This window comes from Gorilla gorilla, chromosome 6, assembly GCF_029281585.2.
Source record: "Gorilla gorilla gorilla isolate KB3781 chromosome 6, NHGRI_mGorGor1-v2.1_pri, whole genome shotgun sequence".
NCBI lineage: Eukaryota > Metazoa > Chordata > Mammalia > Primates > Hominidae > Gorilla > Gorilla gorilla.
This window is the reverse complement of record NC_073230.2, coordinates 89,312,643-89,329,925: the sequence shown is the minus strand read 5'-3', so window position 1 is coordinate 89,329,925 and position 17,283 is coordinate 89,312,643. Positions and strand designations below refer to the sequence as shown.

The following is a 17,283-nucleotide window of genomic DNA, read 5'->3' as shown; positions in this document are numbered from 1 at the left end:
CTGTGGGGACGGGGTTTCATTATATTGCCCAGGTTGGACAAAGTTGTTTTTTTTTCTTTTTTCAGGCGGACTCTCGCTCTGTCGCCAGGCTGTCTTAGCCTCCTGAGTAGCTTGGACTACAGGCGCGCGCCACCATGCCCTGCTACTTTCGGTATTTTAGTAGAGATGGGGTTTCACCATGTTGGTCAGGCTGGTCTGGAACTCCTGACCTCGTGATCCGCCTGCCCCGGCCTCCCAAAGTGCTGGGATTACAGGCGTGAGCCGCTGCGCGCGGTTGGAAAAAGTTTTTTTTTTTTTTTTTTAAACTAAGTGCTTCCATGTACATCAGATGTTGACAACTTTGATCCTAACAAACAAACAAACAAAAAAGATGAGGAAATTGAGGCTCAAAGATGTGTCCTGGCCTGGCTCAGTGGCGTATGCCTGTAATCCCAGCATTTTGGGAGGCTGAGGGGGGAAGATCGCTTGAAGCCAGGAATTGGAGACCCCAATCTCTACAAAAAATAAAAAATTAGCTGGGTGTGGTGGTGCGCACCTGTAGTCCCAGTGAGAGGTGAAGCTAGTTGGACTTCCTGGGTCGAGTGGGGACTTGGACAACTTTTCTCTCTTATAAGAGGTTTGTAAAAATGCACCAATCAGCGCTCTGTAGCTAGCAAGAGGTTTGTAAAATGCACCAATGAGCGCTCTGTAAAATGGACCAATCAGCAGGATTCTAAAAGCAGCCAATCGCAGAGAGGATGGAAAAAAGGGCGTTCTGATAGGACAGAAAGGGACATGGGAGGGGACAAATAAGAGACTGAAAGCTCCCACCCCAGTCAGCGGAGGCAACCGGCTGGAGTGCTCTGCCAAGCTGTGGAAGGTTTGTTCTTTCGCTCTTCACAATAAATCTTGCTGCTACTCACTCTTTGGGTCCGTGCCATCTTTAAGAGCTGTAACACTCACAGCGAAGGTCGGAGGCTGCATTCTTGAAGTGAGCTAGAGGATGAACCCACCGGAAGGAACCAACTCAGGATACACCACTTACTTGGGAGGCTGAGGTGGGAGGATCCTTTGAGCCCAGGAGGTAAAGACTGCAGTGAGATATGATCGCACCGGTGCACTCCAGCCTGGGTGACAGAGCAAGACTCTGTCTCTAAAACAAAGTGTCTTGGTTGATGTCAAGCTGCTGGTGACTTGCAACTTGCATAAAATGAGACGATCACTTGAGACCAGGAGTTCCAGGCCAGCCTGAGCAACACTTAGTGAGGATGTGTCTCCATATAAAATTAAAAAAAATTTTTTTTGAGAGGGAGTATCGCTCGGGTTCAAGCGATTCTCGTGCCTCAGCCTCCCAAGTAGCTGGGATTACAGGCGCGTGCCACCACACCCAGCTAATTTTTTGTATTTTTAGTAGAGATGGGGTTTCACCATGTTAGCCAGGATGGTCTTGATCTCCTGACCTCGGCTCACTGCAACCTCTGCCTCCTGGGTTCAAGCAATCCCCCTCCCCACCCCACGCCCAAACAAACCGAACACTATTTATCAATCCAGGTGTGTTTAATAACTAGACATAAAAATATCTCTTATGGAGCCAGGTGCGGTGGCTCACGCCTGTAATCCCAGCACTTTGGGAGGCCGAGGCGGGGGGATCACCTGAGGTCGGGAGTTGAAGACCAGCCTGACCAACATGGAGAAACTCCGTTTCTACTAAAAAATACAAAATTAGCCGGGCATGGTGGCGCATGCCTGTAATCACAGCTACTCGGGAGGCTGAGGCAGGAGAATCACTTGAACCCAGGAGGCAGAGGTTCACTAAGCCAAGATCATGCCATTCACTCCAGCCTAGGCAACCAGCAAAACTCCATCTCAAAAAAAAAAAAAAGGAAACTAGTCATCTTGGCTATCTCTAGAGAGAAAAATGAATGTAGAATGAGAATGAGAGGAAGACTTTAAGTGCCTTATTGAATTTTGACTCATGCAAATGTGTTATCTATTTAAGAAATAAATTATTGAAATGCAAAAGGTGTTTATAAATAATTCAAACCGGTTGCGGTGGCTCACGCCTGTAATCCCAGCACTTTGGGAGGCCGAAGCAGGCAGATCACCAGGTCAGGAGATGGAGACCATCCTGGGTAACACGGTGAAACCCCATCTGTACTAAAAATACAAAAAGTTATCCAGGTGTGGTGGCACACACCTGTAATCCCAGCTACTCAGGAGGCTGAGGCAGGAGAATCGCTTGAACCCGGAAGGCGGAGGTTGCAGTGAGCCGAGATCATGCCACTGCACTCCAGCCTGGGCGACAGAGTGAGATTCCGTCTCAAAAAAATAAATAGATAAACAAACAAATAAATAAATCATTTAAATGTAGGTAAATATATTAGAAAAGAATGGGTATCCACCAAACATTTTTTTTTTTTTTTGAGACAGGGTGTCTCTGTCACTGAGGTGCTGAAGTGCAATGGCACAATCATAACTCACTGCAGCCTCAACCTCTTGAATTGAAGTGATCCTCCAGTCTCAGCCTGCTGAGTAGCTGAGACTATAGGCATGGGCCACCATGCCTAGCTAATTTTATTTTATTTTTTGTAGAGAAGGGGTACAAAGGCCAGGCTGGTCTTCAACTCCTGGATTCTAGTGATCCTCTCACCTCAGCCTCCCAAAATGTTGGGATTACAGGCGTGAGCCACCATGCCCATCTGGAACAACTTTCATAGACATTAAACAACTTTATACGAGCAACAAAATTAAGCCATAGGTGCAAAATTCTATACCAACTCACTAACACACAAAATACAGGCATTGCAAACATTCACCAGGGGTTCGGTCCTAGATAGGAAGCTACTTAAAATGCAAGATTTTGGGCTCCCTGAAAAGAGACCTTTAACTTCTAAATATCTTCTCATCTTTCTGCAGATGCTGCAATTTCACAGCAGTTCCTTCCTTCGCGCCTGTAAAACAGTGGCAACAGTAACTCTTCTCCTGCCTGCCCATCAACTTTGTAAACTGCGCGGGGCGTAGGGGGAGGGGAGGGCTGGGGCTTGGAAACTATAAAGCAGCATATGAAAAGGAGAGCACTGGGAGTTCGATGCGGGCGCATCACCTGAGGTCAGGAGTTCGAGACCAGCCTGGCCAACATGGGGAAACCCCGTCCCTACTAAAAATACAAAATAAGCCGGGCGTGGTGAGTGTGCCTGTAATCCCAGCTACTCGAAAGGCTGAGGCAGGAGAATTGCCCGAACCTGGGAGCAGAGGTTACAGTGAGCCGAGATCGTGCCATTGCACTCCAGCCTGGGGAACAACGAGACTCCGTCTCAAAAAACAAAACAAAACAAAACAAAAAAACAAACAGGAGAGATTATTACTAAGAGATGGGGTCTCACTATGTTGCCCAGGCTGGAGTGCAATGATGCGATCCCGGCTCACTGCAACCTCAGCCTCCCGGGTTCAAGTGATTCTCCTGCCTCAGCCTCCCAAGTAGCTGAGATTACAGGCTCGCGCCACCACGCCCGGCTAAGTTTTTGTATTTTTAGTAGAGACGGGGTTTCACCATGTTGGCCAGGCTGGTCTCGAACTCCTGGCCTCAGGTGATCCACCCACCTCGGCCTCCCAAAGTGCTGGCATTACAGGTGTGAGTCACCGAGCCCGGCCAAGGGAGGGTATTACTAATAGACAGGGGTCTCGCTATGTTGCCCGAGCTGGTCTCGAACTCTTGGGCTCAAGCTATCCTGCTTCCTCAGCCTGTCCACTAGCTAGGCTTACAAACGTGGGACCCCGCGCCTGGCTGAAAAGAGGTATCATTAAGGACGAGACCCCCTTGGCCAGGGAAGCCCTGCGTAAGCAACGCCCCTCTCTTCAAAGGGATGCCCCACTCCCTCCGCGCACTCCCAGCCTTCCAGCCTTGGCTCCCGAGGACACGACTCCCGGCCCTGCCACCTTCTGATAGGCTCGCGAGACCGAGGCTGCAAAGAGAGCCGCCCCCCACTGGCCAACCGGCGAGTCCCGCGCGCCGCCTCCTGGGAGATGTAGTCCCGGGAGCAGCTGGCCCCTGCGACTCGCGGGTGTGACGTTGAAGATGTCGGCCCTCTGAGCCGACTTTGGTGGTCAAGAGGTGGGTGTGTTTGGAAACTGGGTGGTGAGAGTAGCGAGGATGCGGGTGAAGAAAACCTAAGGGCCCCAAATTCAACATAAGCGAGGTTTGGGGGCTGTCAGCAAGGTACAGACCTACTTCAAATCGGGGCGCAGAGCGTTGGGGGTGGGGGAAGGCGCAAGCTCCCCGGCCAATCAGACACGAACAACCTCAGCCCAACTCTGGAGGCCCCGCCCCCTTCCCCACCCCACGGAAAGGGGAGGAGCTTGGGCTGTTTGAATGGCTTTGGGATGGAGCAGGGGAGAGAGTGGCTCCGTTTGCCTCCCCGCTTTGGTGATGCTGTGCGAGCGGCTTTGGGGGCCCTGGGGACGTCCGAGTCACTGAGGGTGGGCTGGGACTCGGGGCCCGCGTCCCATCTCCCCGCCGATTGGTCCGCCCCCCCTGCGAGGTGAGGTCCTCCGGGATTCCTAGAGAGGACGCGGAAGTGCTTGGGGGGGTGGGATCTAACGGTTTAACCCCGTTGGACAGGGCAAGATTGGACTTGGTTACTTCCGGCGAGGAAGTGTTGGGAAGTGTCGGCTTCGGTTTCTCTCCGTGGGAAGAACCGCATCTTCCCAGCCTCGGCTGCGGGGAGCTTGATGTTCCAGGAGAGCTCCCCTAGAGTGGGGCCTTGAGGGGAGGGGGCAGGGGCTTCGTGACTGGACGGGGGTCCTGTCCCTAACCTTGACCGGGCCACAGTCTCTGTATCTCGGGGTCAGGGGCCATTCTGAGGAATCCAGGTCCAGATCTGTACCTTATAAACGCTGCTTCTCTTTGGGACCGATGGAGTCTCCCCTTGGCCTTTCAAGCTCTTGTAGCTTAGAGAACAGGCTCAGTTTTGACCATTATGATGATTTTCACCCTTATTCCGACTTAAGTTCGTCTTATGGTAGAGAGAAAGAGCGGCTGCGTCTGTACTAGTTAGTCTCGTCCCGTTATTTATATGGAATGTAAAGTTCTTCACTCTAAAACTGTGTTTTACGTTGGGCCTGATGTCAGATTTGTATGGCTCTCTTTTACACTTCTAAAATGTTGGGGATATTCCTTATTACTTATCATTTTGTGGGTGAAGTGATGGCTACCTTGTAGTACCTATTTTTAAGTAATTACTTTGTTGAGTGGTCGTCTTTAGTATAGATGACCTCTTTGCCATCTGTCTTTGCTAATAATGATGCCCAATACATCAGTAGGTTGCATGCTACTGAAAGTGTCCTTCAGAAGATCTTAAAGAGCAGAAAACCAATTGGTTCAGTGTAACACAGCCAGCCTCGAGGACTTCCCTCTGAGTTGGAATGATAATGACCGAATCCCGAGAAGTTATAGACTTAGACCCCCCAGCTGAGACTTCCCAGGAGCAGGAAGACCTTTTCATAGTGAAGGTGGAAGAAGAAGACTGCACCTGGATGCAGGAGTACAACCCGCCAACGTTTGAGACTTTTTACCAGCGCTTCAGGCACTTCCAGTACCATGAGGCTTCAGGACCCCGGGAGGCTCTCAGCCAACTCCGGGTGCTCTGCTGTGAGTGGCTGAGGCCCGAGCTGCACACGAAGGAGCAGATCCTGGAGCTGCTGGTGCTGGAGCAGTTCCTGACCATCCTGCCTGAAGAGTTCCAGCCCTGGGTGAGGGAACATCACCCTGAAAGTGGAGAAGAGGCGGTGGCCGTGATAGAAAATATACAGCGAGAACTTGAGGAACGCAGACAGCAGGTGAGTCAAAGAGAAGCTATATGAGCAATGAAGGAGAGGAGTGAACGATCTGCTGAGCAGGGGTGAGATTCTTAGTCCTCTGCTGCTTCATTCATATTCTTTTGTTCTCCTGGGATTAGGTACCCTGTGACTTCCTGCCACTCCAGCAAAGAGAAGCAATATCCAGTGTGTTAACCTGTAGAAGACAATCTGCGATCTTATTTATTTTTTAAATTACTCTATTTAATTATTTATTTTTGAGACGGAGTCTCGCTCTGTCGCCTAGGCTGGAGTGCAGTGGTGCGATCTCGGCTCACTGCAAGCTCTGCCTCCCGGGTTCACGCCATTCTCCTGCCTCAGCCTCCAGAGTAGCTGGGACTGCAGGCGTCCGCCACCACGCCCGGCTAATTTTTTTTTTTTTTTTTTTTTTTTTTTGTATTTTTAGTGGAGACGGGGTTTCACCGTGTTAGCCAGGATGGTCTCGATCTCCTGACCTCGTGATCCTCCCACCTCGGCTTCCCAAAGTGCTGGGATTACAGGCGTGAGCCACCATGCCCGGCCACTGTATTTATTTTTTGAGTGACATGATACAAAATTCAAAGAGGTACATAAGGTTGTAATGAAAAGTAAGTTTTCCTCCCATCCCCAATTTCTCTCAACTGCCTAGTTCTCACCTGTGTATTCTTACAGAGCTGTACCATATTCTGTACGTATAAGCATATATACGTCTCATACTTTGGAAAAACGCAAATGTCTTTTAAGTCACTGTGCACTTCTGCCTCTTTTTTCTTATATCTTGGTTTCTTCCACGCCACTGCCATTGCAGCTGTCTCACTCTCTGAAATTGCATTGTATTATCTTTTATGGAAGGAGTTTGAGTTGTTCCATTTAAATTGTTCCTTGAGATTGTTTCTAAATTTGTATTATAACAAACTTTGCTGCAATGACTATCTCACATATATGTGTATGTATATATATGTGTGTATGTAATATACATATGTATGTGTGTATATATGTATATGTGTGTATATATGTATATGTGTATATATGTGTGTATATATGTATATATGTATATATATGTGTATATATGTATATATGTGTGTGTATGTGTATATATGTATATATATGTGTGTGTATATATATGTGTATATATGTGCGTGTATATATGTATGTGTATATGTATATATGTGTATATATATGTATATGTGTGTGTGTATATATATGTGTGTGTATATATATATATACACACACACACACACACATATATATAGGCTGGGTGCAGTGGCTCACACCTGTAATACCAGCATTTTGGGAACCTGAGGTGGGAGGATCACTTAAGACCAGGAGTTCCACATCAGCCTGGGTAACATAGCGAGACCCCATCTCTACCAGAAAAACCAAGCAAAAAATTAGCTGGGTGTGGTGGCATGCACTTATACTTCCAGCTACTCAAGAGGCTGAGGCAGCAGGATCCCTTGAACCTGGTAGTTTGAGGCTGCAGTGAGCTGTGATTTTGCCACTGTATTCCAGCCTGTGTGACAGAGGCATACCCTATTTCAAAAAAAAAGTAAAAAGTTAAAAAAAATTAAATTGAAAAAATATATGTATATAAAATTAACTGTAGAAGGAATGCTTGAAACTCAAAATTGTTGGCTTAGAAATACATGCGTAGGCCGGGCACGGTGACTCATGCCTGTAATCCCAGCACTTGGGGAGGCCGAGGTGGGCAGTTCATGAGGTCAGAAGATCGAGACCGTCCTGGCCAACATGGTGAAACCCCATCTCTACTAAAAAATACAAAAATTAGCCAGGCGTGGTGGCACGCACCTGTAATCCCAGCCACTCGGGAGGCTGAGGCAGGAGAATCGCTTGAACCTGGGAGTCAGAGGTTGCAGTGAGCCAAGATTGTGCCACTGCACTCCAGCCTGGCAACAGAGCGAGACTCCATCTCAAAAAAAAAAGTACATTTGTAATTTTGATAGCTGTTGACAGGTTGGTTCCCTCATAGAGGGTATAACAATTTAGAGTACCACCAACAATGTATGAGAGAAATTTTGTGGCCATAGCCTGGTAGAACAATGTTATCAAAATTTGTCATGAGTGCCAGTACATAAGATGCAATATTGGCGGGGCACGGTGACTCACGCCTGTAATCCCAGCACTTTGGGAGGCTGAGGCGGGTGGATCATGGGGTCAGATCAAGACCATCCGGGCCAACATGGTGAACCCCGTCTCTACTAAAAATACAAAAATTAGCTGGGTGTGGTGGCATGCACCTGTAGTCTCAGCTACTCGGGAGGCTGAGGCAGTAGAATCGCTTGAACCTGGGAGGCAGAGGTTGCAGTGAGCTGAGATTGCGCCACTGCACTCCAGCCTGGGCGATGGAGCGAGACTCCCATCTCAAAAAAAAAAAAAAGATAGAATATTTTATTTCTGTGAAATTTGTCTTTCTTTCTTTCTTTCTTTTTTTTTTTTTTTTTTTTGGAGACAAGGTCTTACTCTGTCACCCAGACTGTAGTGCAATGGTGCAATTTTGGCTTACCCTCCACCTCCCAGGCTCAAGCAATTCTCTTGCCTCAGCCTCCCAAGTGGCTGGGATTAACAGGCATGTGCCACTACCGCCTGGCTAATTTTTTTAGTTTTTTTATTTTTATTTTTTTGAGGTGGAGTCTCACTCTGTCACCCACGCTGGAGTGCAGTGGTGCGATCTTGTCTCACTGCAACCTCAGCTTCCTGGGTTCAAGTGATTCTCCTGCCTCAGCCTCCCGAGTAGCTGGGATTACAGACATGCACCACCATGCCCAGCTAATTTTTGTATTTTTAGTAGAGACAGGGTTTCACCGTGTTGGCCAGGCTGGTCTTAAACTCCTGACCTCAGGTGATACTCCTGGCTCTGCCTTCCAAAGTGGTGGGATTACAGGTGTAAGCCACATGCCCGGCTTAATTTTTGTATTTTTAGTAGAGATGGTGTTTCACCATGTTGGCCAGGATGTTCTCAAACTCCTCACCTCAGGTGATCCACCTGCCTTGGCCTCCCAAAGTGCTGGGATTGCAGGTGTGAGCCACCACGCCTGACCATATCTGTGAAATTTCGATTAAATTTCTTTTGTTTGACCACAGCATTTTTTTTTTTTTTTTTTTTTTTTGAGACAGAGTCTCACTCTGTTGCCTAGGCTGGAGTGCAGTGGCGTGATCTCTGCTCACTGCAAGCTCCGCCTCCCGGGTTCATGCCATTCTCCTGCCTCAGCCTCCCAAGTAGCTGGGACTACAGGCACACGCCACCATGCCCGGCTAATTTCCTGTATTTCTAGTAGAGTCGGGGTTTCACCGTGTTAGCCAGGATGGTCTCGATATCCTGACTTCGTGATCTGCCCACCTCGGCCTCCCAAAGTGCTGGGATTACAGCTGTGAGCCACTGCGCCCGGCCACAGCATATATTTTTAAAGATTATTTGTATACCCTTTTTTGGTGGTGAATTGTCTGTTTATATTCCTTATCTATATTTTTTTTACCTTTTGGAAACAATAAGCATTGTGTCTGTCATAGGAGTTGTAAGCGTTATTTATCCAATTTGTTGTTTGTGTTCGCTTGTGGAGGTTTTTGTTTTTCATGTTTTCTTTTTTTAGAGATAGGGCCTCACTCCGTTGTCCAGGCTGGAGTGCAGTGGCACAATCATAGCTCACTGCAGCCTCGAACTCCTGGCCTCAAGTGATCCTCTTGAGTAGCTAGGACTACAGGCACTTGCCACCACATACAGCTAATTAAAAAAAATTTTTTTTGTAGATGAGGTCTTGCCTAGTTGCCTAGCCTGGTCTGGAACTCCTGGGCTCAAGGGATCCTCATGCGTTGGCCTCCCAAGGTGCTGGGGTTACCACAGGTGTGAGCCACTGTGCCCAGCCAGGTTTTAAATTTTTTTTTTTTTTTTGAGATGGAGTCTGGCTCTGCCACCCAGGCTGGAGTGCAGTGGCCTGATCTTGGCTCACTGCAACCTCTGCCTCCGGGTTGATTCTCCTGCGTCAGTCTCCTGAAGGTTTTAAAATTTTTATACAGTTAGTTAAGTATTTCATTTTATGGTTAATGGATTTTGTTTATTTTTTATTTTTATTTATTTAATTTAATTTTTTTTTTTGAGATGGAGTTTCACTCTTGTTGCCTAGGCTGGAGTGCAATGGCACGATCTCGGCTTACTGCAACCTTCACCTCCCGGGTTCAAGCGATTCTCCTGCCTCAGCCTCCCGAGTAGCTGGGATTACTGGCATGTACCACCACACCAGGGTAACTTTGTATTTTTGGTAGAGATGGGGTTTATCCATGTTGGTCAGGCTGGTCTTGAACTCCTGACCTCAGGTGATCTGCCCACCTCGGCCCCCCAAAGTACTGGGATTATAGGCATGAGCCACTGCGCCTGGCCTATTTATTTATTTTTTTGAGACAGAATCTTGCTCTGTCACCCAGGCTGGAGCATTGGTGCAATCTCAGCTCACTGCACTCTCCGCCTCCCAGGCTCAAGCGATCCTCCCCACCTCAGCCTCCCGAGTAGCTGGGACTATATAGATGTATGCCACCAGGCCTGGCTAATTTTTATATTTTTAGTAGAGGTGTGGTCTCGCCATGTTGCCCAAGCTGGTCTCCAACTCCTGAGCTCAAGTCATCCACCCGCTTCTGCCTCCCAATGTGTTGGGATTATAGGCATGAGCCATCATGCCCAGCCTGCAGCTGTCTCTTAATGGAACTCCTGCACCACATTTTGCCAGTAGCAGGAGGATTCGAAAAAAAAGTGCTTTGAAATGTAAGGGAGGGAGAAAAGGGGAAAGGAACTTACTACATTCCAATATGTTAGTAGTGAGCTAGTACCTTCCAGAATTGGCAGGTTCTAGAGAGTGGTTGTGGCAGAGTAATTGTGTATACCTAGGGCTGAGCAAGAACCAAAAACAGAAAGGGTGTGAGGTAGCCTCAGTCTCAGTGTTGGTCTGTCCAGTGTGACTTCCTGAGTGCTATGATGACCATTCCAATCTCCCTTCTCACCTCTGTTTCCTCTTCACACACTGGCCTTCTCATGATTCCTGACTGTACTAGACATCCTCTTTCTGCCTGAGAATTTTGTTTTCTTTCTTTCTTTCTTTCTTTCTTTCTTTCTTTCTTTCTTTCTTTCTTTCTTTCTTTCTTTCTTTCTTTTTTGAGACAGGGTCTTGCTCTGTCACCAAGGCTAGAGTGCAGTGGTGTGTCATAGCTCACTGCAGCCTTGACCTCCTGGGCTCAAGTGATCCTCGCACCTCAGCCTCCTAAGTAGCTGGGACCACAGGAACATGCCACCATGCCTGGCTAATTTTTTAATTTTTTAGAGAGACAGGGTCTCACTGTGTTGCCCAGGCTTGTCTTGAACTCCTGGGCTCAAGTGATCCTCCTGCTTCAGCCTCCGAAAGTGTTGAGATTATAGGCGTGAGCTACCGCCGCCTGGCCCTGAGAGAGTTTTTCAGTGTTCTCTGCCTGGGTCACTTCTACGTTTTTCCCGGCTGGCTTCTTCTCATCCATTTTTTTTTTTTGAGATGGAGTCTCACTCTGTCACCCAGGCTAGAGTGCAGTGGCGCAATCTCGGCTCACTGCAAGCTCTGCGTCCCAGGTTCATGCCATTCTCCTGCCTCAGCCTCCTGAGTAGCTGGGACTACAGGCGCCCACCACCACACCTGGCTAATTTTTTTTTATTTTTTTAGTAGAGACGGGGTTTCACCGGGTGTTGGCCAGATTGGTCTTGATCTTCTGACCTAGTGATCCACCTGCCTCGGCCTCCCAAAGTGCTGGGATTACAGGCGTGAGCCACCCCGTGCGCCCAGCCCTTCTCACCCTTTAAGTGTTTGCTTACGGGACACTTCCTCCAGAAAGCCTTCCCTGGCCTCTCAGTCTAAAATAGGTCTCCTGTGTTCTGTCTCATGGAATTAGTTTCTTCTCCTTTCCAACATACAGCCCACTTTGTAATTATGTATTTATTTGTGTTTTGATGTGTTTGATGAACGTCTTCTCCAACTAGAAGTAAACCATGTTTATTAAGTAACTGCATAATCAGTGCGTGGCTCATTGTAGATGCACATTAAATATTTGGCAAAGGAATGAATGAAAGTCCACCATAATTCTACTGATTTCTTTCGTGGCCTTCTCTGTAACTGTACTGATCGGTTTTGGTTGTGGTTGTTAGATTGTTGCCTGCCCTGATGTGCTTCCTCGGAAGATGGCACCACCTGGAGCAGTGCAGGAGTCCTGCAGCCCCCAGCCCCTGACCGTGGACACCCAGCCTGAGCAAGCGCCACAGAAGCCTCGTCTGCTGGAGGAAAATGGTGAGGCTCAGTGATTCAGTGGAACTGATACAGCTCGAGAGTGGGTGCCTTGGCCATGTGGCAGGCACTATCTGCAGGAGAGAGACTCTAGGCTGAGCAGCCTCCCTACAGCCTGCAGGGTCTAGAAGCAGGGAAAGGCCAGGGACCTGGAGTTGAGTCCCTGGTGTTCAATGAAATCCATTCCTAGAATGGCTAGGAATTACACCAGCTTCTTTTTTTTTCTTTTATTTATTTATTATTATTATACTTTAAGTTGTAGGGTACATGTGCACAATGTGCAGGTTAGTTACATATGTATACATGTGCCATGCTGGTGCGCTGCACCCACTAACTCGTCATCTAGCATTAGGTATATCTCCCAATGGTATCCCTCCCCCATCCCCCCACCCCACAACAGTCCCCAGAGTGTGATGTTCCCCTTCCTGTGTCCATGTGTTCTCATTGTTCAGTTCCCACCTATAAGTGAGAATATGCGGTGTTTGGTTTTTTGTTCTTGCGATAGTTTACTGAGAATGATGGTTTCCAATTTCATCCATGTCCCTACAAAGGACATGAACTCATCATTTTTTATGGCTGCGTAGTATTCCATGGTGTATATGTGCCACATTTTCTTAATCCAGTCTATCATTGTTGGACATTTGGGAAGACACATGCACACGTATGTTTATTGCTGAATTACACCAGTTTCATTAAAAACCTACAATGCAAATGATGACAGCTCTGGGTACGGGGACTGTTAAAAGATCTACACGTCTTTTACAAAAGTATCACAGATTTTTGCCTTTCCGTCATAGATTGTCTTTCTTTTATTTTTGAGACAGAGTCTTGCCCTGTTGCCTGGGATGGAGGGCAGTGGTGCGATCTTGGCTCACTGCAGCCTCTGCCTCCCAGGTTCAAGTGATACCTCCACCTCAGCCTCCCGAGTAGCTGGGACTACAGGTGCCTGCCACCATGCCCAGCTAATTTTTGGATTTTTAGTAAAGATGGGGTTTCACCATGTTAGCCAAGCTAGTCTTGAACTCCTGGCCTCAAGTGATCACCTACCTTGTCCTGCCAAAGTGTTGGCATTAGAGGTGTGAGCCACTGCGCTCAGCCTCCCTCATAGATTTTCTTGTCTTAATGCTTATGTTAAAAAAACAAAAAAACAAGGCTGGGCGCAGTGGCTCACGCTTGTAATCCCTGCACTTTGGGAGGCCAAGGTGGGTGGATCACCTGAGGTCAGGAGTTCAAGACCAGCCTGGCCAACATGATGAAACCCCATCATGATGAAACCCCGTCTCTACTAAAAATACAAAAAATTAGCTGGGCATGGTGGTGTGTGCCTGTAATCCCAGCTACTCAGGAGGCTGAGGCATGAGAATCGTTTGAACCCCGGGAGGCAAAGGTTGCAGTGAGCTGAGACCGTGGCACTGGACTCCAGCCTGGGCAACAAGAGCAAAACTCTGTCTCAAAAAAGAAAATAATACTGTCACACAATGCTTTTAGCAAATTTAGTCCTTCTAGCAAAATGTGATGGTCCAGAATCTCTTATTATCTTATTATTGCAAAATACTGTGTGATGAAGTCCTTGCTGTTGAATGACTCACAAGATAAGAATGCCATTTTCCTTTTTGAAATTAGAAATACATTGTTCATCATTGATTCTTGAGTTTAAGAAAATTTATCTAGGATGTTATCATTTGAAACTCATTCTAGAATCTCTGTTACACTTTCAGTTTCATGATTCTCATTAGAGAGTACAGCTGTCTTTCTGTGTCATCTACTGAGTTGCCTAATAATAGTCATCCTCTGCAAATTTTCCTCTCTTTGCCAATGTGGGCAGCAAATGAAAAATTCGGAATTCTCAACCATGTTCAATGAAAGCTAAACAAAGGTGTTAGCGATCTTTTTGGTATAAAAGAAAGTAGCTTCATGCCTGTAATTCCAGCATTTTTGGAGGCCAAAGCAGGTGGATCTCTTGAGCCCAGGAGTTTGATACCATCCTGGGCAATGTGGCGAAAACTCGCCTCTACAAAAAATACAAAAATTGGCCGTGTGCAGTGGCTCATGCCTGTAATCCCAGCACTTTGGGAGGCCAAGGCGGGCAGATCACCTGAGGTCAGGAATTTGAGACCAGCCTGACCAACATGGCAAAACCCCATCTCTACTAAAAATACAAAAAATTAGCCGGGCGTGGTGGCAGACGCCTGTAATCCTAGTAGCTACTCAGGAGGCTGAGTCAGGAGAATTGCTTGAACCCGGGAGTTGGAGGTTGCAGTGAGCTGAGATCGCACCACTGCACTCCAGCCTGGGTGACAAGAGCAAAACTCTGTCTCAAAAAAAAAAAAAAAAAAAAATGTATTAGCTAGGCATGGTGGCACACGCCTGTGGTCCCGGCTATACCAGAGGTTGAGGTGGGAGATTGCTCGAGCCCAGGAATTCGAGGCTGCAGTGAGCTGTGATTGTGCCACTGCAGTCCAGCCTGGGAGCTAGAGTGAGACTCTGTCTCCATAAAAAAATAAAAATAAAAATAAAATTTAAAGCTGCTCAGAAAAGCCGGGGGTGGTGGCTCACGCTTGTAATCCCAGCACTTTGGGAGGCTGAGGTGGGTGGATCACCTGAGGTCAGGAGTTTGAGACCAGCCTGGTCAACGTGGTGAAACCCCGTCTCTACTAAAAATATGCAACAATTATCCAGGCGTGGTGGTACATGCCTGTAATCCCAGCTACTTGGGAGGCTGAGACAGGAGAATCGCTTGAACACGGGAGGCAGAGGTTGCTGTGAACCGAGATTGTGCCACGGCACTCCAGCCTGGGCAACAGTGAGACTCCGTCTCAAAAAAAAAAAAAAAAAAAAAAAAAACTGCTCAGAAAAGAAATGGAAACCACTAGGATTGTGTGCAGGACACCTGGGTATGCCAACAGGTAATCCTTACAGTAGCTCAGTGGAATAGCTGTTACTGTTATCCTTCTGTTAGAAATTAAGCTCAGGGCTGGGCCTGGTGGCTCATGCCTATAATCCCAGCACTTTGGGAAGCTAAGGCGGGTGGATCGCCTGAGGTCAGGAGTTTGAGACCAGCCTGGCCAACATGGTGAAACCCCATCTCTACTAAAAATACAAAAAAATTAGCTGGGCGTGGTGGCAGGCGCCTGTAGTACTGCTCCTTGGGAGTCTGAGGCAGGAGAATCACTTGAGTCCAGGAGATGGAGGTTGCAGTGAGCGGAGATCGTACCACTGCACTCCAGCCTGGGCGACACAGCAAGACTCCATCTCAAAAAAAAAAAAAAAAAAAGAAAAGAAATTAAGCTGAGTCCTCGAGAGGTTAAGTTGATTTGTCCAAGGTCACAAAGATATGGAATAACAGAGCTGGGATTTGAACCCAAGCAGCCTGACTGAATCCATCCTCCTCCCCTCTTCTGAGCCATCTCATCTTTGCTTTTTTTTTTTGAGACAGGGTCTCACTCTGTTGCCTAGGCTGGAGTGCAGTGGCGTGACTGCAACCTCTGCCTCCCAGGTTCAAGCGACTCTCCTGCCTCAGCCTCCCGAGTAGCTGGGTTTACAGGCATGTGCCACCACGCCTGGCCACATCTGGTCTTTGCTTCAGCAGCAGCTTCTCTCCTAGGCACAGACTGCTCCCTCCTCGAGTCACTTGGGTTCTGTCCACTTTCAGGGTTTCTCTCCATCTGGCTCTTGTCCTCTGTTTCTAGCTGCTTCTCATCCTCTCTGCCCTGTTAACCAGATCCTAGCCGGTTTATTTTAGCAAAATTACTCTTCATTCGGACATAGACCGTATTCACCATTTTCATCAACTTCTGTTTTCAGTCTTTAGCCACTCCCGGTTTCAGATCCGTTCTCTGCTTTTGGCTTTCATCTGTAACCATTGTCCCGTCCTTTTTGTGTCATTGCTCCTTATTTCCTAGTGATTGGAAATCAGCAAGCCACGGATGCCCCCAGATCTCCAGGACTCCAGATCTAAATACCAACAGGGTCTAAACTGTCCGGTTACAGCTTAATCCCAGGCAGGTCTGTGCAAGTCAAAGCACACGTGGATGGTGAGATCCAGACATGCTGTGGACCTTAGACAAAGAGCAAGCAGAGGTGACCTCGGGGTCAGGTGGTCCCTAGCTTCCAGAGGTGAGATGTCCGGGTGTTGCGCATGCTGTTCCTGCTGTGGGGAAAGCACCCTGTCTCCCCGATCTCCATTCCTACTGCCCAGAGTCACTTTCTGGGGAAAGGCTTTGCTGCTGCCGCTGCGTCTCCTGCTCCACTCTGTAAGTGCTCCTGCCTCTATGGTCCCACGGGAACTTGGGTCACCTTTCGTCATGGCACTCTTCACGCTGTGCTGTAAGGCTTACCTGTGTGCCCTTCCCATTAGACCAGGGGTGTCCAATCTTTTGGCTTTCCTGGGCCACACTGGAAGAAGAATTGTCTTGCGCCACACATAAAATACACAAACACTAACCATAGCTGATGAGCTTAAACAAAATAAAAATTGCAAAAAAAACCCTCATGTTTATTTCTTTGAGATGGAGTTTTGCTCTTGTTACCCAGGCTGGAGTGCAATGGCGTGATCTCAGTTCACCACAACCTTTCCCTCCCAGGTTCAAGCGATTCTTCTGCTTCAGTCTCCCAAGTAGCTGGGATTACAGGCATGTGCCACACACTCAGCTAATTTTGTATTTTTAGTAGAGACGGGGTTTCTCCATGTTGGTCAGGCTGGTCTTGTACTCCCGGCCTCAGGTGATCCACCCTCATCGGCCTCCCAAAGTGCTGGGATTACAGGCGTGAGCCACTGTGCCTGGCCCTTCATAATGTTTTAAGAAAGTTTACAAATTTGTGGGCCAGGCATGGTGGCTCACACCTGTAATCCCAGCACTTTAGGAGGCCGAACCAGGTGGATCAGTTGAGACCAGGAGTTCAAGACCAGCCTGGCCAACATGGCAAAATCCCGTCTCTACTAAAAATACAAAAATTAGTCAGGCATGGTGGCACATGCCTGTAATCCCAGCTACTCAGGAAGCTGAGGCAGGAGACTTTCTTGAACCTGGGAGGCGGAGGTTGCAGTTGGCCAAGATTGTACCACTACACTTCAGCCTGGGCAACAGAGCGAGACTCCATCTCAAAAAAACAAAACAAAATTAGCCGGGTGTGGTGGTGGGCGCCTGTAATCCCAGCTACTTGG

At 47.9% G+C, this 17,283-nt stretch overlaps 1 protein-coding gene across 9 annotated transcripts in view; it reads left to right on the top strand.

Annotated features, from left to right (window-relative positions):
• The first annotated feature begins 2,900 nt into the window (after positions 1-2,900).
• Positions 2,901-17,283, top strand: part of ZKSCAN5 (zinc finger with KRAB and SCAN domains 5) — a 30,113-nt gene continuing 15,730 nt past the window's right edge. For 2 of the 9 annotated variants that reach the window (XM_055393130.2, XM_004045847.4), the window contains exons 1-3: positions 3,993-4,090; positions 5,299-5,814; positions 11,984-12,122. In XM_055393130.2, the coding sequence (XP_055249105.1) occupies positions 5,401-5,814; positions 11,984-12,122 (553 nt within the window). In that variant the 5' untranslated portion in view covers positions 3,993-4,090; positions 5,299-5,400. Of the gene's footprint in view, positions 2,981-3,563; positions 5,815-6,233; positions 6,420-11,983; positions 12,123-17,283 lie in introns of those variants that run through there. The other 7 variants (XM_055393131.1, XM_055393129.1, XM_019030951.4 and 4 more) reach the window with 6 other exon arrangements.